Source organism: Urocitellus parryii, chromosome 2 (assembly GCF_045843805.1).
Source record: "Urocitellus parryii isolate mUroPar1 chromosome 2, mUroPar1.hap1, whole genome shotgun sequence".
Classification (NCBI taxonomy): Eukaryota; Metazoa; Chordata; class Mammalia; order Rodentia; family Sciuridae; genus Urocitellus; species Urocitellus parryii.
This window is the reverse complement of record NC_135532.1, coordinates 131,402,881-131,430,321: the sequence shown is the minus strand read 5'-3', so window position 1 is coordinate 131,430,321 and position 27,441 is coordinate 131,402,881. Positions and strand designations below refer to the sequence as shown.

The window sequence follows — 27,441 nt, the reverse complement described above, 5'->3', positions numbered from 1 at the left end:
AGAACGGGAAAGGTTGGGCTGCTGTATACCTCTTCATTCACCCTGGGGCTCCCCATTGGCCAGGCTGGTCTTTGTCCAGCCCTGGTGGAATGGGCCTAGATTACATCCAACCCTGGCCAACTTCCCTGACCTGGTGTGGTCTAGGTGGACAACAGCTATGGGTGGCAAGGATGTACCAGAGACTGAGGAGTATTATCAAAAAAAAAAAAAAAAAACCCAGCTAACCTAGTAAGATTCCAACAGCCACGCAGTCTCTGGGATCACAGGATGAGGAGTGATCTGAGTATGAACACCCACACTCTGGTTCACTGATGACCCACTCTAGCAGGCCTATTTCAAGCCAGGCCCACACCATCAAAAGAAGGCTGGACCACACCAGTGTCTAGACCTGAGGTTGAGAGCCCAGGACACACAGCCTGGAGAGAACAGCAGCCCTTTCCTTCCCTCATTATGGCCTTCCATGGGTTCTCTCTGTCCTTCCCCATTTTGATTCAATGACCCTAAGAATAGCTTTACTTTCATATGTAGCATTAACTGAATGAAAAGCATTTCCACAGACTTCTTAAGAAGTTGTTGGGAGAGAACATTCTTCTGAAGAAGTCATGGAAATGAAGTAGCAGAGACTTTATACTAGTGATAAAAGCAAAATAAATGCCTTGGACCAAAGTTAGGTGTTGGCTGATGAAGGGCTATGTCACAGCCCCAATCCTATTTTCCAAGGGCAGTGGTTCATTTACATTCAGCTCAAGCAAGCAGTAACCCGAATTTTGCTCACTTCTCTCAGTCATTTGATAAAATGATTTAACAGGCTCAGACCTAATGGACTGTGGTTCTACTTATTAATGCCATTATCTGCTCTGGCCACAAATATGCCAGCATCAGCAGAGAAGCTAAGTGTTAACTCCCGAAATGCCACAGTAAAGAAGCATTAAACACTTGACTGTGTTTGAGCACAGCCATTGAAATTGCTTGATTTGAAATTTTAAAAATTGGAAATGGAAGTTATATAATAGTAGACCCAAAGTTTGCCCATGACTTTGGAAATTTGAAAGGATCCTCTTCCACCTTAAAGTCTGCCTTCATGTCATTTAGGAGGGAGAGAAGGGGAGCCTCTGTGCCTTTCTGAAAATCATCAAAGGACCTGTTGTGTCCCGGGCCAGAAGTCAGGACTTTTATCCTAGCAGGAAACTCTCTTTTAAAATGTGAGCATTCCAAAAGATGTCACAATGACATCCAGCCCCTGCAGCATCCCTGGAGGCCAATACCTTAATAGTAGTTGATATCAAACCAGAGTAATAAAGGCAGGTGTGTTTACATAGGCTGCACTGTCTCAGAAGGCACTTTATAAGCACTAGCCATTGAGTCTTAAGAGCTGACACATGGCAGGGCTAGGACATGTGAGAGGAAATGGATGGACGGTTGAAGAAAAGAGGGGAAAAAAACATGCAGTCGAACTAACTTGTTTTTAATTTCAAACAGGTATTTTTTGCATCCGTGCGATCTGGAGGAAGTAGCCAAGTGTTTTTCATGACCCTCAACAGAAATTCCATGATGAACTGGTAACAGAAGAGCACTTGGCACTTATCTTCATGGCGTTATTTCTAATGTAAAAGAACATAACTCATGTGGACTTATGCCAGTCTAGAGGCAGAATCAGAAGGCTTGGTCGAACATACCACTTTCCCCTTTTCCTCTCCCTCCACCCCTCCCGATACAGTCCATCTTTCAGTGTTGCAGCCCGGTTGAGAAGGAGAGAAAAAGGTGGCAGGAATGTCCAGGAGATCCCCAAGGATGCTGCGTTGTCCGTGGACAAAGATGGACCATGTGCCCTTCGGAGTTAGGGATAGAAACAGATATTGTGTGCTCTTCTGAGTAAGCTGTGTTATGGTGGCTTTTGAGGTTTTTTTTGTTTTGTTTTTGGTTTTTTTTTTACCTTTTTTCTTTACTCCCTTACTTTGTAAGAATGGGGAGAGAATGCTCACTGAGAAAATGAGTCTGTTTTTAATTGTCTGCCTGCTAGCTTTAAGTATACAGTATGTTGTAAAATTTCCGATTTCCAATGGTGAGAGACAGCACAATAAATGTACTTTATCTCCTTTCACTGAAGGCCATCACTGCATAGTGGGGTGATTTAAGAACTCTCTTGCCTTCAGCAACCCCAAAGGTTGCTTTTTGATAGCAACTGGCTAATGAGTTTTTAAAAGAGAAGAAAAAATACTAGTTTTCCCCTCTTTGGGGAAATAGATTTTAAATGGCTAAACTACTAGCCTTAGTCTAATAAAATCAACTACCACTTTTGTGAGTCTGACAGGTCATATTTTTATATGGCCCTTTATAGAATGGAGCGTGTTGAATGGGATAGAAATGCCATTGAACAAGTTGGCCTGGCCACTGAGGCAGGGCTATAATGCACCCTTCCCTCAGCTATTATGCAACAGATCAGGGCAAAAGGGGACAACAGACGGAGTCAGACAGAAAGAGCCTCTGGGAAACAAGCTTATATACGTGTATATGTACACACACACACACACACACACACACACACACACACATTGTTTTTTAAATGCACAAAGCGTCCCAGTAAGAGGTCACTTATTTGGGGCTTCATTTGGACTGAGACTTTGTTTTTGTGGGAATTGGGGAGTGGGTGACATCCAGGCTCTGGACATTCCCAGCTCTCTCCTGAGGGTGCCACTTTCTCAAGATGAAAACTGTGACTGAAAAAAAAAAAAATCAATAACAAATGTTTCTGAGCTGCCAGTGTTCTCCTTAGGTCGGTGAGAGAAGGGAGTAGACTCCTAAGCCTGCCGCAGACAACAGCGGGCATCGTTGGCTCAGATTTTAATGAACTTGAAAGCAAGGCTTTGGCCAAAATTCTGAGACCCTAATCACTTTACCTTCCTCCAAATTACCCAACATACGGTAAACAACATTTGTGCAGAGATATGTATGTATTTAGTTCAGGTTGACTTGTGTCCTTATAAACTCTTACTCAAATGATTTGAACTTTTACGTGACTGTCTGGTATTTTTTTTCCAAAGCTACAAGCATGGCCGCCTGTGGTATCGAGGTGTTGCAAAAACGATATCTGTGTTGCGCTTCCTGTTTTAACCTACCTCGTTTTGTTTGTTTTTGTTTCACTGTTCATCACAGCAGTGTTATCTCCAGGAGACATATAGAGAGCTCAACTGGCAATCTCAGGAGTATAGACTATCTTAAAAACGAAACAGTAGTTGACCAAATTGTTCTTTAAAAATTGGGGGGCGGGGAGAGGGGGTCCAATGACAAAAACTAATATGGCTTGTTTTGGGAGAAAGCAATTACTGTGAATGGATCCAAAGAAAAATCTGTGATCCTACTGATTTTGCCTAAATACAAGAGCAGCTGATGTACTATTAATGAGAACGAAATATATTAGAAAACTGGTACCATTTCAATCCTGTGGTTTGGGGCAAGGGGAGAAGGGAGGGGAAATAATCTGATTTCCAGACCAGTTGTTTATGCCCCCCTGCCAAAGGTGGTTGTCATTTGCATTTATTTTAAGCATTTAGCACACAGGAATGCAACTGAGGATCATCTTCAGGCAATCACAAGAGGTCCTCATCATGGTCCCTTTAGTTCACAAAAACAATGAATTGCTCCCGTTCTCATTTTTACTGCTGTGATTATGCTGCCGAACAACACTGTCTTCACAAATTCCATGCAACAAATTCAGCAATAACTTTTTGGACTGAACTTAACAACTACTGTATTTGGATGCCGATGTGGACAAAATGCATTGATCTGGTCTCATCCCCAATGTGATTGCCACCAGCTCTTTATATTGCTGCTGTGGTATTTTAAACCAGAGCTTCTTTAAATTATGTTGCAAACTGATCTTTGTTTTTATGTTTTGTTTTGTTTTGATTTCTAAGTGATGAGTTCGAAAACACACAGCTTTAAATGATTTTTTTATTGTGGGTTTTGGGTACAGTTAAGAAATAAAAGGGAATCATTGTGTTTAAACATAAGGTAGTTTGTGAATGTATTTTTTAAAATCTAGATTCATTGAAACAAAAAAAATAAGAAAACAATATTAATGCAGTCTTGTTTACAGTATGTACAGTGACATGACATAGAACATGAGCTTTTCTGGTGCCAACAACAATAAAACACAAACGTTAAACATCAAGCCATGCCTTTTATATTTTTGTACAAATATCTTACAACTGAGTATAAGGCAAAATCAAATTTAAAAGGGACCCCCACAAATCTCCTTAAAACATAGTTCTGGAATTCCTTGAAAGTTTTATCTTCAAAAAAAGATATTTCCCTATCAGGACAGGGCCCAGCCATGACACATCCAGGCCTCGCTCATGCAAATTTTATCAGAATTATGTCCTTGTGGCTCATACCATCCCCGAGTTTTTGATTTGCTTTATTTTGGAGGGAGGGACGGGTGTTCTCTTCATTCCTTTTAATAGCATCTTAATAAAAATGTTTTTAGTTTTGATCTTCACACAGAAATTGGCTCATTTTTTTTTTCTACAAAATTGGAGAATTGAACTCTCCCTCCCCAAAGTAAGCTTAACTAGATCTCTCAGTCTTCTTCACCGAATTGATCATTATACAGCAAAATAATCATCCAGCAAAATCCACCAAGCCTGCCCACACCATAGTCTTGGTCCAGGGTCTGGCAGGTGATCCTCGTTTCCGGTTACTGGTCAGGGGACTTGTTGCACGGGTTCCTGCATCCAGTGGGTAGTAGAAATGGATGAGCTATAAGGCCCCTTTGCAATGGGAGTCACTCGTCTCCATGACAGTTTCATTCAGATGCTTGTCAGTGCACACAATGTAGAGGAAGACAACTTGTACTACACTGCACATAAAATCTAATGACTGTTTGGATAGATCTCATTTTTCTTGGAGACTCAAATAATGCTTCAAGAAGACCCAGAGCTATTCACTTATTGGACAGGGTAGATTAAGGCATGGGTAAAATCTCTCAAGGCCACTTGGACAGGAGCTCCATTTTTCTAACACTTTTGACATCACTTTCTAAGCTGCATTCCTAACACACCTTCGTCAAGAACACATTTATTAAAAGCATCCTAATATCTGGTTGTCACGAACTACTAACAGTTTTCTGTCTGCTCTTGTGACTCATTGGTAATTGGTGTCTCTGGTCCCTCCTGTGCTATAGATTAGAAAGAGGTGTAATATTAAGACTGGAGCCATTTTGGTATTATGTGTTGCCCAAGGAGGAAGGGCTCAAGTCTGACCTCCCGTTCCAAGAAGTTTAAAAAAAAAAAAATGCTAACCCTACCACTATGTGTACCAGGTCCCGTCACTGTATCCTTGAAAAGTGGAAGAGCTCTTTGTGTTAGTAGTGTGTGCTGTCTTTGAAAGTCTGCTTGAATAGGCATCACTTGCATTTGTGCTGGTTGCTTTGAGATGTAAGATGTGCTGCATTATTTTTAAGAAGGAATGTGCAGTTATTGGTCAAAGCTTAATCTTAACCTATAGCAGGAAAACCTGAGAAGATCCACAACATGCTGATAGCAATTCTGAATCACCCTACCATGCACCTTTCCATGCAAACCATCTGCTACTATGTTCTGACAATTTCAACAATTTGTATAAATTGTTAGGTACTTTTTAGTTCACTCCTCAAATATTTAAATCTATACCAAATCAAACAAAGCATAACCAACCGACCAATCAAGCAAAAACTGGCTTCTCCTGAGACTACATAGTACAACATAAAATCTAAAATCCAAGATTCAAAATTTGATTTACTTTACTTGTCAATATTGTCTCATAAATGCTTCTGTACTTTTGCCTTGGTCAACATAGCAATATCAGGAACTCCAAAATGAGCTGTCTTAAATGAGTCTAAAATAAAATGGTTATAAACTGATCTCTTTTCGGGAGTCTCAACAAAGAAGAGAATCTCTTGAGAATTGCACATTTAAAACTGAAAATCTATACATTTCTACCAAATATTTTCTAATACTGTTTTGATTTCCATACTGTATCTTTGTTCTGATATTTTTTCCATAGACATCTAGAATATTCAACAATTTGCAAAGCATTAAACAGTGTGAGATCATAACCTGTGCTTTGAAATTTATTCTCCTAGAAGTACCATTCCATGAAGGGCCAGACTGCACCAAATAAAAATCTCCAAATGAATATTTTTTAACAAAAATCCCTGGATAACATTTGAGCTATTTTAAATCCAGATCAAAATCTTGGACTCTATATCTGTGATGCCAAACATTTTGGATAAAAACTAGAAAATACTGTTAAAAATAAAAATGTCCTAAAGTTTCCAGATTTTTAGCTTTGGGTAGTTTTCCTCAAGCTAACTCACTCTTGGCATAAGAAGGTTTGGTTTTAATGGTTTATTTTTATCAGCATCAAGTTACATTGCATTATTGAAGTCAAGCAAATGCAGGTGGAAAGATGAGTTTTCATTTCTAGCAATGGATCATTATTTGTATATAGCAAATATCCATGTCCCAATTGCCCATTACCATTCTCTCTTCCCTTGGGGCAAATGTTAAGCCATGGTATGTATTACTACATACCATGGCTTAGGAAAGCCCAGGCATTACCCGGAATCAGAATTTCAAATGTTAGGTGGCAGCATGGAAAAATAGAGTTGACAGCCAGGGAGAACTTTTAAAATGAATGTTGTAAAATTGTTTTTGTGCATTTCAGTTGTCTTACTTTTAATGTTAGCGTAACTGTAGAAAGATGCTAAATTTATAATATTAGAATGGAAAACTCATTTTGCTGTGCCAGTGATTAGTTATATCTTTTCAATCTTCAGGTTTCAAAAGTGTTTTAAATTGTCAAAAACCACTGAGATTAAATATTGTCATACCTATGTATCTTCCTGGCATATTTTCTAATCTGAAACTTTTAGTTATTTTCCAGTGTTTTTTTCCCACTGCATACAAAAATTCTTCAGGATGTACTTTACACAGCTGTTCCAAGCAGTAGCTAGAAATGCTTTTGTAAGTTCTAAGCCAAGGCTTTGTCATACCCATGTCCTCGAATATATTATTTTATGCTATCTCTATCAAAATATAAATACTGAAACATTAATAATAGTAGGACACCTTTGTTGTTGGAGATTTCAGTATCCATTTAGACAATTCTACAAAGATCCTGGCTTCCTAATTTCCTTATCTTGTCCAATGAATTTATCATTATTGATTACTAATTAAGTGATAGTGAGCAGCTCTTCCTATTGGCTCCAGGGATGTTCTATCCAAACTCTCAAAATAAAGGCCATTATCTTAGGATATCCTTCTGTCTCTTGCATCAACAATATTTCCTATTTTCCTGCAAGACTTTGCTGCACTCATGCTGTGGTCTCTCCTGTGTTATAAACACCCATCTCCTCTAATCCACCCATCTTACTTGTCTGTACCCCTTGACAAAAAAAAAAAAAAAACTCCCTAGGAAGAATTGTGCATGCTTACTATCTAAATTTGACCCCTTCCTTGGTCTTTTGAACAACTCAAATCAGTCTTTCATTACCACTGCAGTAGCTTTTGCTAAGGACACCAGTGATCTCCCACACAGTCAAATGCAGTGGTCAAGTTGACTAACTTCATGCTGCTTAATTTATTTGTGGTGTTTGACACAATGAATAATTACTTCCTTCCTGAAATACTTTCTTGGACCGAGGACATCCTTCTTAAGTTCCCTTACCACTCTCTTCAGTGGATTCTTGGCATAACCCAGTACTAGATATGCCATCTCTTTCAGTCTTGGGACTTTCAAAAAACATATGCACTGACAAAACCCATTTTTATCTCCAGCCCCAGCCCTTTCCTGAATGCCCGGATTTATGTCTAACTTCCTAGTCAGCATCTTCATTTTGATGTTTAACAGCATCTCAAAGTTGACATGTCCAAAACTAAGAATTTGCTCCTATCCATCAATATATAGCCCCTACAATCTTCCCTATGTTAGCAAATGGCTTCTCCGTTTTTCCACACCATAAAATCTTATTGAAACCCCGGCTCTTTCATATACCATACCTAATCCATTTTTTAAAAAATATTTATTTTTTAGTTGTAGTTGGACACAAAACCTTTATTATATTTATTTTTATGTGGTGCTGAGGATTCAACCCAGGGCCCTGCAGGTGCTAGGCAAGCACTCTACCATTGAGCCCCAATCCCAGCCCACCTAATCCATTTTGTAAAAATCAGTTTTTCTTAGCTTCAGAATGTATTCATAGTCCAGTGTGGGTCCAAGCCACTTCTTGTCTGACATCATGCTTTTCAAACACAGGCCAAGGTGTGTCCACTATTGGCCAAGTCCCTCAATACCGCCCCATCTTCTCCACAACATTATCTTCCTCCCAGGGCTGATAAGGCCATAGAGGTAATCTGCCATATCTTTTGTACCTCCCTATCTACATCCACCACTCCACCTGACTCAGGATCTATGCCCTTGCTGTCATCCAGTCTGGAAATCTCTTCCGTCCACATGTCTGTATGACTTGCTCCTTCCTTTCCTTCAGGTCTGTGCACAAATATTGCTTTCCTCTCAGAGACCTAAATAAAATCACCTCCAGCCACCACCACACCAGTCATTTTCTGCTTCACTACCTCTCTGGCTGTCTCCAGTACTTTAAAGAATCCCTGACAAGTAGCAGTCAGTAAGTATCTGTTGGATGAAAATTTTAAATGTCATTTTGGGATTTAAAAGCTATTTAATTTCAATGTTGAACAACAACAAAAAAAAACTGTCTCAAAAAATTTATCAGAAAAGTGTTTTCTTTCATGTAGAAAATAGAAAACCCTCTAGACTTTCTTTTCTGGAACGCTATTGTAGATGGAAGGCACCTGACTCTGACCCCGTCTGTACTTTATAGCTCCATGTTTCATCTTTACAGACCAAGTGGCAGGGTTGGAAGAGAGGCTGTTATATAGGATCTGGAGAAAAGAGGCATTTCAAAACCCTTAGATGTATACAGATAATGATCCATTTTAAGCTATTTTCATTGCACTAAGTGCAGTTTTGGGATGTGGGGAGAGATTCTGAATTTTGTTTTCTGATCTAAATGTTTAAAAACCACAACAATTTTTCCCCCAAAAGAAGTAGTAAACAACAGTAAAATTATTCCTCCTCAAAAAAAGCCTAATGACATTTTGGGTCTTAATCTTCCAAGTGACCATGGTTCTGAGGCCTCTCTGGGTGGCCTCTAACATCTGTATATATTCAGCTTCACTGAATGTTGTTGCATGAAGTTTCATTGTAGGAAATTGACACATGCCTTCTGATGAATTAATTTATTGTTTCACTCAGTCTTGTAAAGGGCACACCTTGTAGTTTCAATTTGTTCAATCATGTATTTTCCTGCTCATTTAATAAAAGAAATATTTTAAAAAATAAAGAAAGAAGATAGTGAAATGATGTAATATGAAGCAGTATATGACAGTGAAAGAATTTTTTTGTTCCTCTATTATTTTCTGTGTCTTTTCACAAATCTGTTGAGATGAAGGATAATATATAATTCCTTCTAAAAAGCCAAGGTCAAGGTCTTAATCAATCTTTTCCAGGACCAAAACCATTTTGTGGTTCCCTGGTGCTTAGTTGCACATTCCTGAAATCTTTTAAGGCATTAGTCCCCAGGTGCAGATGGAGAATGTGAAACAGATGCTAAGAAATGCACAAAGTGTCAGTGGCAGTCCTTGTGGACAATCACTCAAGTTGTTACAATACAATAAATGTTTTCAAAGTGAGTTCTCAATAATTTACATGAAAAGAATATTTTAGAGTGTTGTTTTTCTTTTTCATTGTATTTCACCAGCTTGAACACATATTTTTGTAGTTTCATAAGCAACTATGTCCATGTTTTGTGACAGTAACAACTTGATATAGGGTCACTGCCTGCAAAAAAAAAAAAGAAAGAAAAAAAAAGTCATGGTTTCCAAAATTCAAAGTTAACTTGCCAAGTGATGGCAGAAGTACCAAGAGCAGCAACGCCGTGGTCTGAAACATTTTCCAGCCCTGCATCTGGCTCCATGATTCCAGGTTATCTTTTATTTTTAACCCATTCAATAAAAGAGGGATTTAGAGCTAGAAGCCATCACTTATGAAGAAAAAAAAACAGAATAACCATTCACTATTGGACTCCAATCAATCAGTGCAGGCCAAAGTCATCACCAGTCAAGGCAAAATAACCACAAAGGACAACACTGTGAGTTATTAAATCTCGCCAGAGATGAACTTATGTTACTGTAAAGATGCATTTGAGTCCTGATTTCTGGCCCCAGCCCCCACCACCTCCCCCAAAAAAGAGGCATTTGAGAGCTGTGATAAGCAGTAGCTGTCAGTAGCTGTTTATTTTATTAAATGTTCTGGTTTGGCAAAATTAAAAGTTGGAAGCCTTTTTGTTGATCTTCACAAGATTTGGAGTTGGGTGGGGGAGGCTTCAATTATGTTTTTTATATTTTCCTAACCAATGGGATGGAGTATGTGGCAACTATTGTAGACTACTTGTAAAGTTCTAGACATTTCTTCAATATTAAAATATACTGCCCATGTCCAAATCAATGGGGTAAATATAAATATAAAAAAAATCAACAGCATCACCCAGTACCCCACTGGTGTCCAAGATTTAAACTTATGTTGTTGGCTTCCACAAAGTAAGTGGTAACTAACCTCATGTGGCATTCCAGAAACTTCTACAGGCTGTAGTGCCAACCTAGAGGGAGCATGCTGTGAGATATAAGACGCCGAAAAGCTCAAAATTTATCAGCTAACTGCATCCAGGTCATCTTATTAGCCCAAGAAAGATTGGCTCCCAAATATTTTAAAATATAATTAGTTCCCATCACAACTACTTCAGCAATTTAAAAGCAAGAGAAAGTTCAATGACACTTTTCGGTGAAACTCAAAATATTTTTAAAAGCCACATTCATTTGAAAAACAATGCTTCTACATGAGTCACTTATCTACAAACAATGCATAGTGTACACTGCGATTGCTGGATCCCTTACTATATATAACTCCGAAACTCCCAGCCCTGTTGAAGTTCTAACTCAGAGTTTAGAAAACAAAATTATGCATTTTCCCTAAAATCTCCCATTTGTGACTTGATTTTTGTGTTTTATGTCGATGTTTCAATGTGGACAATGTTAACGATCATTGGTTCAGATCATTTTAATAAGGCTGCCTTAATCACTTTCAGTTGTCAAAGGACTCAAAAAAATCATAGTATTTACTTTGCCTGTTATATGTCATATTATTTTTGAAGTATTCAAAGCAGCTAAGATCTCACTTGACAAGCCATTAAGGAAAACTTAGCATGTTCTATTCATGCCACAGAAAGAAAGCAGCCATGCATTTATCAGCACCTGTTCTGTAGGAGGCCCCACGCTGGATGCTGGGGTAGGAACCACTGAGGAAGCTGGGCCCTGCACTTGAGCTGCAGTCTCCCCGTATTGCAGCTGAGATACAGAAGGCAGGGACGGGAGAGAAATGTGCTCTGAGGCAAGAACAAAATTCAGAGTCTATTTTCTGATAGAAGAATGCAGGAACTTATATGGAACCAAAGAGAAAGGGGCCTCTGCCTGGAAGGGCTTCAAGGAGGAGATGGCCTTTGCCAATTTATGGGAAAGGAAAAAAAGGTTTTCTAACCAGCAGGAGCTTTGAGCAAAGGCACAGAGGAATGGAAAAAAATAGAATGCTCATGTGGGTGCAGAAGTGGCCAGTAGTTCAGCAAGACTAGAGAAAGTACTGGAAGAGCAGGAAAATAAAATCCTTCGAACACATGAATATACAGCACACTCTCTTGACCCCTATGCCCATCCTTCTGACGAGCCACAGGTGGTTCAGAATCCTGATTCAGCCAGCTGCCTGCCCCCTGGTGGGCAATGTTTGGTGAATAGATATCAGCATCAGTTAGGAACGGCCATGATGCCCACGTGTGGGTGGAAGCTCTCCCACTTGCCCATCCCCTGCCCCAGGAGTGGGTCGTTTTGCCTGTGCAGTTCTGATCTTTCTTTCAGTTGCTTCCTGTAGAACTTCCTGGAGAAATTTCCAAATTTTCTCACTGAACCCCAGCTTTGAAGCATGAAACTGTTCTGAGACTCAAGAGAGTTAGAAATAACTTGCTCAAGATCTCAGGGTGAGTAGTTACAGAATAAAAATCAGAAGTTGGCTCTTTGGATTTCTAGGCTAGAGCTCTTTCTGCCAAAGCACTCCAGTGATAATGAGGGGATGAAGGGCATCTTTTTTTGAAATAAAGAACCCTCAGTAACATCTCACCAAAGAGCATTTAGCCTCTGTGACTTCACAATCGAGGCTGTAAATGTCAATGACAGCACCCTGGGAGCAGGCTGAAATAAGAAAATAAATTGAGAAGGGGAAAGCTGAGCAATGGAACATTTTTCCTAAAATAAACAGAAGAATAGACTCTGAAGTCAGAATACATTATGCCAGTTGGGTGACCCTAGATAAATCACCTCTCCAAGCTTCTGTTTTGTTTCCTAAAGAGGGATAATGAGACCAGCCCTACCTGCGTCACAACTGCATGCTTTCACATCAGATCTTGGTAAATTTTGTCCCTAGTTGTTCTTATAACATACCAATAAAATCCAAGAAAAAGTTTAAAGGAATGACTACATAAAAAGAATACCATATTACAGTTAGGGTGTGTGTCCATCTGTTTATCTAAAAAGGGAAACATCTGTATATGTTGTCTATGTCACTCTCAACACCCAAACTCATATTTTCCATCCCCTCTCCCTTTTATAGAATAAAAACCAAATTACTTTTTATTGACTTTCTACTGTTTGATGCACATTTCCATCTGGTGCTTTTGGGTACTTCTGTATCAGCCTGCTTCACTCCTTAAGCTTTAATGCTTTAAAAAAAGATCAATGTACCTCAAGGTAAGATCCTTTGTAAGAATGCCATCTTCAGACTGCAGTTTAGCCTCACCAACCAAGCAGTGGCTTCTGTGGCCAATCTACAGCTTCTTCCCTGATCTGTTTCCACCAACATTCCATCTTCCATCTTTGTGAAAGTTCACAATGACGATCAGGTAAAAGCATTACTTTATGCATCTGGTAGTGAGTTGCTTTTTTATTTTATTACTCAAAAAACTTTCCAGATAGCAATCATTTCAGTGTCTCAGCATCTGGAGTAGTTAGCTCCTCAGCAGAGATGGCTCTGCAGCAGCAAACTCATAGATTAAAATGCTAAGTGAAATCCGTAAGGACAGTAGATGAGTCACATTGGGTGCTCTGTGATGAGGACAGAAGGATCAGGGATGCTCTGATGTGGGGACTACCTCTTGGCCAGGATTATAATGACTAGAAGAAAATTTGTCACTCAGGATGTTTACATATGGAACACTCGGAATTTCTCTCTGCTACTTAGACTGAAGCCATCAACAAGGGACCTGCCTGTTGTTCTTGCTGTGCTCTCCTACATGTCCTGAAAGTACAAAATGGTGAATCTATAAGGAACAAAGCTTAATCCTTCAGATGCCATAGCCCCAAGCAGTCAAGTGGCCTGGAGGGCTGCAGCAGCACTGGGACCAGGCAGTGCCCTTCCTACTCCGCCTGAGCTCTCACCCTTTCAGTGCTCCCCCTGGCGAAACGGATGGAACCTCTGGCTCCTGTCGGTGGCAAAGATAGGGCAATGGCCTTGGTGTATGTTATGTCCATGGAGCCTGCCCCTGGTGCTTGCTGGACTCTTTCAGTGGGCTCAGGTAAGGGAAACACGGAACTGTGCTCTTACTGAAGCAAAACGAAGCGATTTCCCTTTCAGTTCAGCCTGGCACCTGAGAAGAGTTTGAGAAGAAAGAGGGAAAAGAAATGGGGACAAAGGGTACAGCCTTGGGGCAGACTCCACACCTTGGGAGGAGAGGGTTGCCACCACAAGCCAAGGCTCCACACTGCAGCTGCCCTGAACATCCCTATGATACCGCCGGTTATGGGTGACGAGTCCTGCTCCCTGACATGTTGAAGTTTGAACATTAGAGAAGCATGCAGAGGCAAGCATATAAAGCAGGGTTTATTTTTAAAGGGGTAACATAGACTTTTCCCTGGAGGGAGAAGGGGGCCATAGCTGGTATCCTGGTATCCCAACAAGTGAGGGCATTCTGTCTTTTTTATATGTCCTAGACATCCTTTGTTCTCCTGCTCTCTTCCCCTTATCTCTCTCCTTCCTGCATACCTACCTACATGACTAGACCTAGGAGATGCTCAGTGAGATGACCAAAAAGGTGAGAAGCAGATAGGTTGGAGGGGCCAAACAGGAAGAGGGCATAATTAATAATTCCCTGTAGGGACAATGCCTGGGATAGGTTACCTTAGCAACAGGTTGGAGTAGGGGCAGTTACCTTGATTCTGGCTTCACCTAGATACTCCTAACATTGCTCCCAGGACTATGGAAACAGCTTTGTCTACTTTGCAGAAGCACTGACCTTCAATTCTGGACATTCTCACTTAAATTACTGAAGACAGAAAAGGACTGTTTCCTCTCTCCTCCAACTACCACAAACTGCTTGCACAATTCCATGTGCCCTGCTCTAATACAGGAAATGACTTCAACTCATAAGGAAGAGGGAACTTTTATTTTCCTTGGGGATCGAACTCAGGGGCAATCAACCAGTGAGCCATATTCCCAGCCCTATTTTGTATTTTGTTTAAAGATAGGGTCTCACTGAGTTGCTTAGCCTTGCTTTTGCTGAGGTTTTGAACATGCAATCCTCCTACCTCAGCCTCCTGAGCCTCTGGGATTACAGGCATGCATCACCGTGCTGGGCAGAAGAGAGAACTTCTGTTTGGGCTTATCACACCAATCTTGCCACTGTTCTCAGCAGGTCAAAAGAGACACTGGAAGTCAACATTTAGTGTTCACACACATTGGGGATTTTCTGGGGAGAGTGGAGCTTATTGAAGCTGATTGTGTTTCTTAGAGATTCATAAGACAAAGGACTGCCTGGGTCAACAATTTGTCCACCACCGAGTTGCACCATCTGCTTGTTACAGTACATTCCTGGAACTCTGGAAAACAGCTGACAGAAGAACCCTTTCTCCCTGACTCTGCTCCATTTATTGGTGACCTATTGGTCAACAGCACAGAGCAACATTGTTTGTTAAACCTTAACAATGACCTCATGATCTTCGCTCCCACTTTCTTATGTCAACCTCATAAGCCTCCCTCAGCACCCAACAAATGAGCGGTAAACGGTTTTCAAGGCAATGACAGAAAATAGCACAAAGAGTATCTGAAATGATTAACCTGCTGACATTAAAGAGACAAACTCATAACAGAAAGATGCCCTGCAGAGTTACTGTGGCCATTTAGGCATATTTGACTAAAAAAAAAATGGTTTGGAACAGAGACTTTTAATAGACTTAAAATGATTCGAGAATTGCAAACAAAAATTTTCTGCATGCCGCAGTGCCATTCAATTTAGATTGAATTGCCTGGTGATTAATTAATTTAGAACAGTGTTCACGGAAAAATTGCCATAGATTCACAACTGTCAAAGGAATTTGCCACACATTATTGAACCTCTGAGGCATGAACAGCATAAATTCAGGGGACGCCTGCTCAGTAAGTGACCCCTTGCTCTTTTAATTAGAATTGCCCTCGTTGCCAAATATCACAAGCTCCAGGCTGAAAGAAGGAGCAGCACTTACCTAGCTAGGCAACCAAGAGGGACACAGGACCTTGTGTTAACTTCTGAAGAGGATATTAGATTGAGAATAATCAATCACAGAAACTGAGGGCAGAAAAATAACAATAGCTGACATCAGCAAGTGATTATCATGTGCTGGGCCTTGTTCTAAGCACTACATCCAAACAATTTTATTTAATCCTTACAACAATCCCATGAAGCAGATACTACTCCCATCTTGCTTGTGAAAAAATTTAAAAGAGATTGTCTAATTAGTTTTATAGATAATGTTTATAAAAAAGTTAAGCAAGATTTACCCATGATTAAATGACCTTTTACCCTTGCAGAGGGAAAACCAAATCAGGTCTCAGTCCTATTCCAGTGCTCCAAACTCTTGTGAGCATGAATTGCATTTTACAAGATAACTTGGGTTCATATGAGACAAAACCATTCCAGGAAAGGTAATCTCGTCTTCCTTAACAAAACCAGAGCCAGTAAGTTAAAGGGGTCAGGCAGGCATTGTCTGACCTGCAAAAATGGCAACACATTCAGTCCTTTCTCAAGTTCTTTCTTAAACCAGCAAGGGTCTGGGGTGCTGGGAAAGGGTATCCAGACACCCAAGTTTAGACTGAGAAATTTGGTGCCACTTGCTATAGATTTCTATGTCATACTAAGAAAAGCAAACTAAGAGAAGCTTCTTGATAAGCAATTACATTAAAACTACATTGTAATAGGATCCAGGGAAACAAATAGAAGTCTTAAAGAGGATGGTGGATTGAACTAGCAAACTACAAACTGCAGGTGATTTCTGAGGAGGTATCCAAGGTACAAGGTGGTGGCAGAGGGTCATTTTTTATTTTTCTATAACTTATTAAAATTTCCTAATGAGAATGGCCTAAGTATGTGTGTTTAACTTGATATTAAAATAAAGCAAATATTTTTGAAAGCAGAAGAAGAAGTAAACAAAAGGTGGAAACAGTACCTACACTTGGACAAGCTATTTCATCTGACACCTATGGCCCCAGCATGGGCCATTACATGGCTAAGGTCACTGCCACTGTCCAAGAAGTCTTGACAGTCCCAGTCCCAGTGACCAGTACTGCTTCCTCTGCCCTGTACCTGATGCCACATTTGGGATATGATAAAAGATTCCACAGGACTTAAAGCCAACAATAATGTGTTATATACTTAAAAATGAAGAGGGTAGATCTCAGGGTAAGCATTCTATGACAATTTAAAAAAATACAAGTAGTTCTATAATGGCACTAATGAAATGATAATTTCTGGTTCAGAAATTGGTCATTTATCTTGCTGGTCATTATGTTCAAATTAAATGAAACAATATACTACAAAATTATTCTGTCCTTATCAACAAATATGTAGTATGAAAAAAATGAATTATGGCTCAGAGAAATCTCTAAAATGTTAAATACTCTCTTTTGTGTGTGTGTGTTTTTTAAGTAAGTTGTAGCCTAAGAATTAAACACAGGAGGGCTGGAGTTGTAGCTAAGTGGCAGAATGCTTGCCTAGCACGCATGAGGCTCTGGGTTCGACTTTTACCACCGCATAAAAATAAACAAATAAAGGCATTCTGTACATCTACAACTACAGGAAAAATTTTTTTAAAAAAGAAAGAATTTAAACACAGGAAAAACTTTTTCTAAACTGTTAGAAAACTAATAAGTTTTCTAATACGTTCTAGGCCCTAGTTCTCCTGTTCTCCATGGTTAAGAATGGGAGCTGCACACTGTGCATATTACAAGAGCTATAAGAACAGTCATATTATACACAGAGGGCCAAAAATATGTGAAAAAGTGTTTAATATCCTTAGCAATCAGGGAAATTAAAATCAAAACTACACTGATATTTCATCTCATTCCAGTTAGAATGGCAAGAATAAAAGAACAATAACTGCGGGCAAGGGGGGCAGGGGGAGGTACACTTATGCGTTGTTGGTGGGACTACAAATTAGTACAACCACTTTGGAAAGCACTATGGAGATCCCTCAAAAGACCAGGAATGGAACCACCAGATGACTCAGATATACCACTCTTGGTATTTACACAAAAGACCTAAAATCAGCATACTAGAGTGATACATGCATACCAATATTTATAGAAGCACAATTCACAAGAGCCAAGTTCTAAAACCAGCCTTGGTCTCCATCAACAGACGAGTGATTAAAGAAAATGTGGCATATATAAACAATGGAATTTTACTCAGCCATAGGAAAAATGAAATTTCGTAAGTTGCAGGTAAATGAATAGAATTAGAGAACATCCTACTAAATGAAATAAACCAGATTCAGACTGTCATGGGTTGAATGTTTTCTCTCGTATGTAAAAGCTAGGAGGGGAGAGAAGAAATATTAAAAAGTATAGCAGGAAATCTCATGAAAATAGAAGACAGACCAACTGTAGGGAGAAAGGAAATCGAGGAGGAGGGGAGGACATGGGGAAGAATGAGGAAATGAAGTCAACCAAATTATGCTGTGTCTATATATTAATATACAATTATAATGCACTAATTAAGACAGTAACAATAATAAATCAGTAGAGTAGAAATCAGTAGAGTAGAATAAGCACATGGGGGAGGGAAGGTACGGGGGAATGAGGTTGATTAAATTATATTATGTGTACATACAAATATGGCATAATAAATCCCAATATTATGCATAATTATAAGACAGCAATTTTAAAAAGAATAGTCTTATAAATTGCTACATAATTTTTTCCTGTTAATTAATTATAACTGGGAGAAAAGCAAACCTTTCCCATCAAGTGCTAAAATTTATGACTTAATTTTGAATAAAGCAAAGTTGAGGCCATTTTAAAAATACTTTTTTACTCTTGTTCTCATACATTATTTCTATGTGGAACATTGTAAGATTGATCATTTATTATTTGGACTTGTATCATTTACTAGAGCATGCTTGGGTCTGGGTCTTCTACTTATGTATGTAAAAAAGTATGTATTCATCTATTCATTTAGCAAGCATAAAACTCACAAAATGCTTTGTATTTGAAGAGGTACACTATTCTTCAGAGTAAGAGGAGTTGAATCTTTTTATTTCTTTATTTTTCTCTTTCTGTAAACATTATTCCTTTACTTCTTTACATATCATTTTTTCATCCTGGATCTACTATTATATTATTAGGCTATTATAGCTCCTGGATATCTCTCTCTCTCTCTCTCTCTCTCTCTCTCTCTCTCTCTCTCTCTCTCTCCTCTCTCTCTTTCTCCCTTCTTCCCTCCCTCCTCCACTAATTTTTCTTTGATCTGTTATGAGAAATATTCTACCATTTAAGGTTTCAAACATAAGTATTCATCAGTTTTTACTAAAGTATTATTCATATACATTAAAATCACTAGATTGCGTTAAAAGAGAGGGAGATGGTCCCATAGTCTCTATGTACCTCTGGGTTTGTCACCTTGGATCGTCAAGACTCTCCAGTGACCCATTTATATTATATAGAAGAATTCCCAAATCCCTTACTAATCCACCTACAAAGATCCATTAGACTGAATTTTAGGCAACTTTAAAGAAGGAAAAGAAAAGGAATAAAGGAAATAAGCCTGTTGCTTAGCTACCACAGACAGAATTGGCACCAACAGCTGCCTTGTGTTCCTCCCTAAAATATAGCCCTGGACACCTTCTTAGAGTCCTAGGCAGGCAACCCCAGCATAGACGTGTCTGGATCATAACTTGCCCTCCCTGGACCTCTCTCTGGTAAGGCTCATTTCCAGAAGAAGTATAAGAGATGAGTGTGGGTCCCAGGACATCATCCAAACATGATGCCAGCCTTAGCAGGCTCCCCTGGAGACTCAAAGTCCACTCTTTTTAGTGTCCTTCTCTCCCTTTCCATCAAGTACCTGGCCCAACCCACACTCACACTACTGTCTTGTCATAGAGATAACTTCTCTTTATCAAATCCTCTCCCTCAAATCTATTACATCAAAGCTCAAGCTTTTGGTTCTTATTGGCTTATTTATCCCTGAGGGCTACTCTAAGAAATATATTCTAATTACTACTGGCCCACTGCTTCATATTGCTTATAGGTAAAAGTTCAAATTAAGACATTTTTGTGGTCACTTATTTACTCAAAGCAGGGTTTTCCAAAACTAAATGATCTCAAGGGTTCAACCTCAATATAATCAATAAAAAATAAAATATTGTGTCCACCTACAACTAAAAAAAAATTAAATAACAAAGGAGAGTCTGATATCTTCAGATGATTATAGCAGCAATTAAGAACCCATTCTAGAAGAATCCAGTTTTGCAGCTGCTTCCTTGTTCTTCCAACTTCTATCCACCAACGCCATCATCCTATTGGTTGGTGCAGCCTACACTTAAGGAGGGTCTCTATTCAGTTGGCTATTCCACATGCCAATCATTCCTAGACCCACCCTCACTGACACACCCATAATCTTCAGTATCTCTTACTCCAATCAAGTTGACAATTCAAATTAAGCATTACATGAATTATACCCCAATAGCTCATGTGTGAGACAATGCAAGAAGGTTCAGAAGAGAAATGATCCGGTTAAAAGAGTCATACCCAATCAGTGACTTAATCCCCTGGTAGGGATTAACTGATTAATAACTAAAGTGTAGGGTGCGGCTGGAAGAGGTAGAAATTGGGTAATGGCTATAAGTATATATTTGTATCTAGCAAGTGGAGTCTTTCTCTCTCTGCTTCTTAGTCACAACAATGTAAGCTGCTTCCCTCTACCACCACCTACCACCATGATGTTCAGCTTCATCTCAAGCCCCAAGAAATGGAGCTGGGCTTCTATGGTCTAAGACCTCTGAAACTGTGAACCCTCAAATAACCTTTTTCTCCTTATAGTTGTTCTGGTCAGATCCTTTAGTCATAGCAGTGAAAAAGCTGACTAAAACACTACCCCTCCCTTGGGTGTCAATAGAGGCTGAAGGGACAACCTGGACTTCTATTTTCACCTGGTAATAAGACGCAAATCCATATTTATAGTTGTCAGTTTCAACACTCCTATCTTAACAATTGACAGAATAACTAGACCAAAGAACTACAGGATCTCAATGACACCATCAACCAATAGGCTATAATACTTACAGAACTCCCTACCCAACAACAGCAGAATGCATATTCAAGTGTTCATTGAACGTATACAAACCATACATATACAGACCATATGTGGAGCCATGAAAAAAGATCAACAAATTTAAAAAAATTGAAATTATGCAGATTGTTTCATTTACCACAATGAAATCAAACTAGAAATCACTAACCAGAAAATATCCAAATACTCAAAAACAGAACACTTCTAAAGTAACCCACAGTCTAGAGGAAATTCCAAGGGAAATTATACAAAAACACATTAAACTGAATGAAAATTGAAATAAAATTTGTCAAAAATTTTGGGACACCACAAAATCCGTGCTTAGAGAGGGAAAATTAAAGCACTAAATGCATATATTAGAAAAGAGGGAAAAGTGGCTGGATGTGTGGCACATGCCTATAATTCCAGAGACTCTGGATGCTGAGACAGAATTGTGAGTTCAAAGCCAGCCTCAGCAACTTGGTGAGGCCCTAAGCAACTCAATAAGACCCTGTCTCTAAACAAAATATAAAAAAGGGCTGGTTGTTAAGCACCCCTGGGTTTAATTCCTAGTATCAAAAAAGAAAAGAAAGAGGAAAAGTCCCAAATCATTTAAGTTTCTGTCTCAAAAAAGTAGAAAAAAGAGGAGCAAAATAAAGGCAAAGCAAGAAAAGGAAAGGAACTAATAAAGAGAAAAAAATCAATAAAATAGAAAAATAATACAAAGAGGTTCATTGGAAAAAATTAATTTACAAACTTTCCAACAAAAAGAGAGAGAGAGAAGGCTTAGTTTACTGAAACTGGAAATAAAACAGTATTATCACAATAGAACCTACAGACATTAAAATAATGATAAGGAAATATTGGGAACAAACTTCTACATAAATTTGAGAACTTAGACAAAATATACCTTGAAAAACACAAACTACCACAACTCATTCAGTATGAAATAATTTAAATAGTTTGGTAACTTTTAAAGAAACTAAATTTATAACTTAAAATGCTGTAAAAATAAATCTCCAAATTCAGATTGTTTCACTGGAGAATCTTAGCAAATGTCAATTTTACACAATCTATTCCAGAAAAATGAAGAGCACAGATGACTTCCAAGTTCATTTAATGAAGTTAGTATTAAACTGATACCCAAGCAGATAAAAACAGTACCCCCTCAGAAAAAAAAAAAAAACACTGAAAACTATAAACTAATATCCCTCATAAGAGCAAGTAGCTGGGCACATACCTGTAATCCCAGTTGCTCTTGAAGCTGAGACAGGAGGATCACAAGTTTGAAGCCAGCCTGGGCAACTTAGAGTGCCTACATCAAAACAGAAAATATAGAGGGCTGGAATATAACTCACAATAGAGTGCCCTGGGTACAAACCTTGGCACTGGGGGAAAAAAAGATTGCTTAGCAAATGAAATTCATCAATATGTAAAAAATATTATATACCAAGACCAAATGGAGCTTATTTCAGAAAAGCAAGACTGCTTTGACATTTGAAAATCAATCAATGTAATCTACCATTTCAATAGTCTAAAGAAGAAAAATCAACAGATGCAGAAAAAGCATATAACAAAATTCAACTACCACTCACAATTCTCATGACTTGGGGGGGGGGAAACTTTTGGAAAAATAGGAATAGAGGGGATCTTCCTCAACTTGATAAAGAAGTTAAATAGAAAATCTCCAACTAACATTGTGCTTAACTGTGAAAGACCAATGCTTTCCCTCAAATAATAGAAACAGTCTAAGCTTAATCCTCATTACACTTACTCAGCATAGCACTAGAAGTCATGGCCAGTGTCATAAGACAAGAAAGGGAAATAAAAATCATGTAGAGGGGCTGGGGTTGTGGCTCAGTGGCAAAGAGCTTGTTTAGTATGCATGAGGCACTGGGTTCAATCTCTGGCACCACATAAACAAACAACAAACAAAGAAAAAAACAACCAAATAAAATAAATGTACTGTATCGATCTACAACTAAAAAGAAAAAATTTAAAAATCATATAGATTTTTAAAAAGAACAAATAAAACTCTGTTTTCAAATGATATGTTTACATAGAAAATACCAAAACTCTAAGAATTAATAAGTGAGCTCAACAAGATTTCAGGGTACATGATGAGCACACAAAAATCAATCATACTTCTATATTTTAGGAATGAACACCTGGACACTGAAATTTAAAATTCTAGTTACTAAGAAAAATAAAAGTTAGGTGTGAATCTAATAAAACTTATACAAGACTTGTGATGCTTAAAATGAAAAATACTGATCAAGGAAATCAAAGAAGATCTAAATTAATGAAGAGCATGTTTATTATTAGAAGACTCAGTAAATATGTCAATTCCCCTCAAATTAATATACAGGCTTTGTACAACTCCTATCGAAATCCCAGCATGATATTTTATAAAACAGATAACTTACTCTAAAATTTATACAAAAAAGCAAAAGAACTAAAAGTTCCAGAAAGAAGAATGAAGTGGGAGCTATCAGTTTACCAATTATGAGACTTGTTAGAGGCTGTTACAATATCAAGACTGTGGTATTAGTGAAGGGACAGATACACAGACCAATGGAACAGGATAGAGAACCAAGAAATAGACCCACATAAAGAAGCCCAGATGATTTCCAGTTTAGCAAAACTGCAGAATCAATTCAATGGAGGAAAAACAGCCTGTAGAACAAATGGTGTTGGAATAATGAGACATCCATAGGTAAACAATGAAAAACAACTGAGGTATCACATTTTATTTAAAAAAATGAATTGCCAATCTAAATATCAATTCTAAAACTATAATACTTATAGGATAGAAATAACAGGAGAAAATATTCATGAGCAAAAAGTTCCTAGACTTAAAACCAAAAGCAAAATTTATAAAAAGAAAAATTGATAAATCAGACTTCGATCAATATTAAACCATTTGCTCTGTGAAAATCCTAGTAAGTGTAGACACACTACAGAATGGGAGAAAACATTTGCCAACCATATGTCCAATAAAGGATTAGTATGTGAAATATATAAAGAACTGTCAAAATCCAAAGTAAGTGTGTGTGTGTGTGTGTGTATATATATATATATATATATATATATATATATATATATATCTCCCCAAAACCAGTAAAAATAAAATCCAATTAGAAAATGAATAAAAGTTATAAAGAAACTTTTCATTTAAGAGGATAAATACAAATGTCAAATAAACAAATAAAAATATATCAAATGTCATTGACCATTAGAGAAATGAAAATTAAGACCAAATTTATTACATGATTCATAAAAGCTAATTTTTAAAAAAAAATGGATAATATCAAATGTTGGTGAGGATACAGAAAAATTGTCACTTACACAACATTGGTAGAAAAACAACAGTACAGTCCTCCTGGAAAACACCAGAGCAATTTCTGGAAAAAAAATCTAAATATACAATTGCTGTATGTCTCAGCAACTACATTTATTCCAGAGAAAAGATGACTTATGTTCATACAAAAACGTTTTTTAAATATGAATACGTAACACTATGTTTAATAGCAGCTTTATCTCGCATAGCCAAAATAGCTGGAAACAACTCAGATGTTCTTGAAAGACAAAAGGGTAAACTACAATACATCCACACCACATAGAGTACTGCTAGCAAGAAAAATAAACTATTGATACAACTACTTGATGCATCTTGAGGAAATTCTGCTGAGTGAAAACAGACAATCTCAAAGGTTACTTGCTGTAATAGCTAATTTTACATGTCAACTTGCCTAGGCCATAAGTGTCCATATATTTGATTAAAAATTATTCTGGATGCTTCTGTGAAGATTTTTTAAATAAGACATTTAAATTGGTAGACCCAGAGTAAAGCATTGTCCTCTAAAAGGAACTTCATCTAATCAAGTGAAGACATGATAGACCAAAAAGTTGACCCCCACCCCACCTTACCCCCACGCCCCTTGAGCAAGAGGGAATTCTCCAGAGACTGTCTTTGGACTATATCTGCAATATCTACTCTTCCTGATTTTCCAGCATCCTGGCTTTGGACTCAAACTCCAAGTCTTCCTTGAGTCTCCAGCTTGCCAGCCTCTCCCATCCGATTTGGGACTCACCAAGCCTTCATAATCATGTAAGTCAATTACTTAAAATAAATATCTTCCTGTATACACACATCCTATTGGTTCTATTTCTCCAGAGAACCATGACTGATAAACACCTTATATGATTCCATTTTGATAGCTTGCTTGAAATGACAGAACTAAGGAAGAGGAAAAGAGTTATCGATTACCAGAATTTGTGTCCTTGAGGGTAAGAAAATAGTTGTGGTTATAGTAGGACAACATGAGGGATTCTTATGCCAACAGAATTTTCTGGATCTAATACTACTGATATTAATATCCTGATTGTAACATTGTACCATAGTCTTGCAAACTGTTACCACTGGGGGAAATAGGCTAAAGTGTACTGTGCTGTGTTACTTCTTACTGCAGGTGAATCTACAATTACCTCAAAATTTTTATTTTTTTTTTACAAGTGGAACAAATTGTATCTGATTATTATATTGTGATCTACATGAGGTGTGGGGGATAAACCTGGGTTACTACTCAGATGATTAAACAATCACCTATAATATTAAATGGTTTCAGCGTTATCTTAGTTGAATGAGCAAGAAAACAACCTGTCATCTTGAGTTCTCCCATTTCTTCCTTTCCAAAAAATAATTATGTACATTAACCATCTGTTTTACCCACCAGAACATATCATGAATTTATGACTTCTCTTTCTCTACCACCATTGGTGGTCACTAGCAAGCATGAACTGTGGCCACAGCTTTGCAATTTTTTCTCTCCTCTTTCCTGGATACCAACCCATTCCTCACTCAACAGCAGAAGTAATCTTAAAACATATATTGAATCATCACTCCCTTGCTTAACCCCTCCAGTGATTTCCCCGTGCTCCTCAGATGGATTTCAACTCATTCCCATGGTCGAATGACCATGGCTGCTGTCTATCTCGCCGATGCTATCCCTTTCTGCTTTCTCTTGCTCCCCTAGTTTCACCAAATTTCTCTTCTTCAATGTAAGACTCTTCCTTTCTCAAAATCCATACATAGTTTCCCCCTGCATCTTGCCTGCCCATTCTTCAGGCCTCAAGGAAAAAGTCACTTCTATAGAGAATGTGTCCCTGGGTATCTTTTCTAAAGTGGGCATATCCTATTATTGTTCTCTTCCTCAGCATTCTTTTTGCTTATTTCATAGAATGTCAGCCCACAAGAGCAGAGACCCCGTATATGCTGTTCACGGTTGGAACTGATGCCTGGCAAAATATTCTGTAAATATCACATTTATTGAATGTTAAATCAATAAATGTCCCAATTTACACACCTGTAATCCCAGCAGCTCAGAAGGCTGAGGCAAGAGGATGGGGAGTTCAAAGCCAGCCTCAGCAATTTAGTGAATCTCTAAGCAACTTAATAAGATTCTGTCTCTAAATATTAAAAAGGGCTGGAGGTGTGGCTCAGCGGTTGAGCACCCCTGGATTCAGTCCTTGGTAGCAGAATAAAAAAAAAAAAAGTCCCAATTACAGTTTCAGATGCTCCCTGTGTAGGAGTGGCAATTCATTTGGACTTCTATTAGACAAATACTTACTGAGTGTCTACTATGCACCAGGCACTATTATAGGCAACAGAGAAAATGATATGGGCAAGGTGTCCACATTCCTAGAACTTAGATTTGGTAGGGAGAGTGGAAAACATACTAAATAGACAAATTAGTAATAAAATCTCAAGCATAAGTGCTAGGAAGGAAATAGAGTTGAGTGACAGGCTGGGATGTGTTGGAGAGTGAAGGTGGAAACTATCTTTTGCAAAATGGTGGGGGGTCCTCTCCTCTCTGAGCCTTCAACTGAGTGAAGAGAAACCAGTGGGATTCAAGCATGGGGACAGGCTCTCCAAGCAAGGCTCCTCCAATAGGTGGATGCTGCACCTAGGACATATTAGAGGTCAGTTTGGGTGGACCCAGAGGAGGAAAGACAGTCTCAGGGTCAGGCAGGACCTACATCAAATCAGCCTCTTGGGCCATAGTAAGGAATGTGGGTTTCCATCTAAAATCAACCTGGAGGCCTGGAGAGACTTTAAAACAGGAGGCATTGTGATCTGATTTAACTTTTTGTATCAATTTTGATTTCTGTGCCAAGAAGTTACCGTGGGGCAAGAGTGGGAGCAAAGAGGCCAATGAAGAGCTTTGCAGACACACAGGAGAGACGCTGATGGTGTGGACCAGAGAGGTATCTGTGGAAAGGATGAGACAGATAAGGGTGTGCACAGTTTACCTTTGCTCTTTGGTATCCTACAGTGCCAAATTTGGGTCAGAAATTTTAAAAATACATTGACTTTCTTCAGGGACTCAGACTTTCAGATATTCTGTTGGATAATGCCTGGGTTGGCCAAGTGAGTTGAACTCACTGATGTAGGTCCAAAGAGACCCTTTCTACCTTATGGGACACTTTCCCCCAATCAGAAAGGAATGCAGCAGGCTCATTTTCTTTCCTTCTATTTTAGCAAAGAAACCACTCTGATTTTACTGAAAGGAAGGGTAACAATGGGGAGAAAAGGTGTGGTGGTTCTCTTCTCTGGCCGTCACCACTTAGAACCTTTGGCATCTGCTAGTTAATGAAGTAGTCATGATGAGATCTGAAGATTTGAAAGTGTGAAGTCAAAAGAACTGATT

General features: G+C 38.5%; 1 protein-coding gene across 2 annotated transcripts in view; it reads left to right on the top strand.

Annotated features, from left to right (window-relative positions):
* Tnik (TRAF2 and NCK interacting kinase) overlaps positions 1 to 8,746 on the top strand; it is a 380,291-nt gene extending 371,545 nt beyond the window's left edge. For both annotated transcript variants that reach the window (XM_026394975.2, XM_026394974.2), the window contains one exon: positions 1,480 to 8,746. In XM_026394975.2, coding sequence (XP_026250760.2) covers positions 1,480 to 1,563 — 84 coding nt within the window. In that variant the 3' untranslated portion in view covers positions 1,564 to 8,746. The remainder of the gene's footprint in view (positions 1 to 1,479) is intronic.
* The last annotated feature ends 18,695 nt before the right edge of the window (positions 8,747 to 27,441 follow it).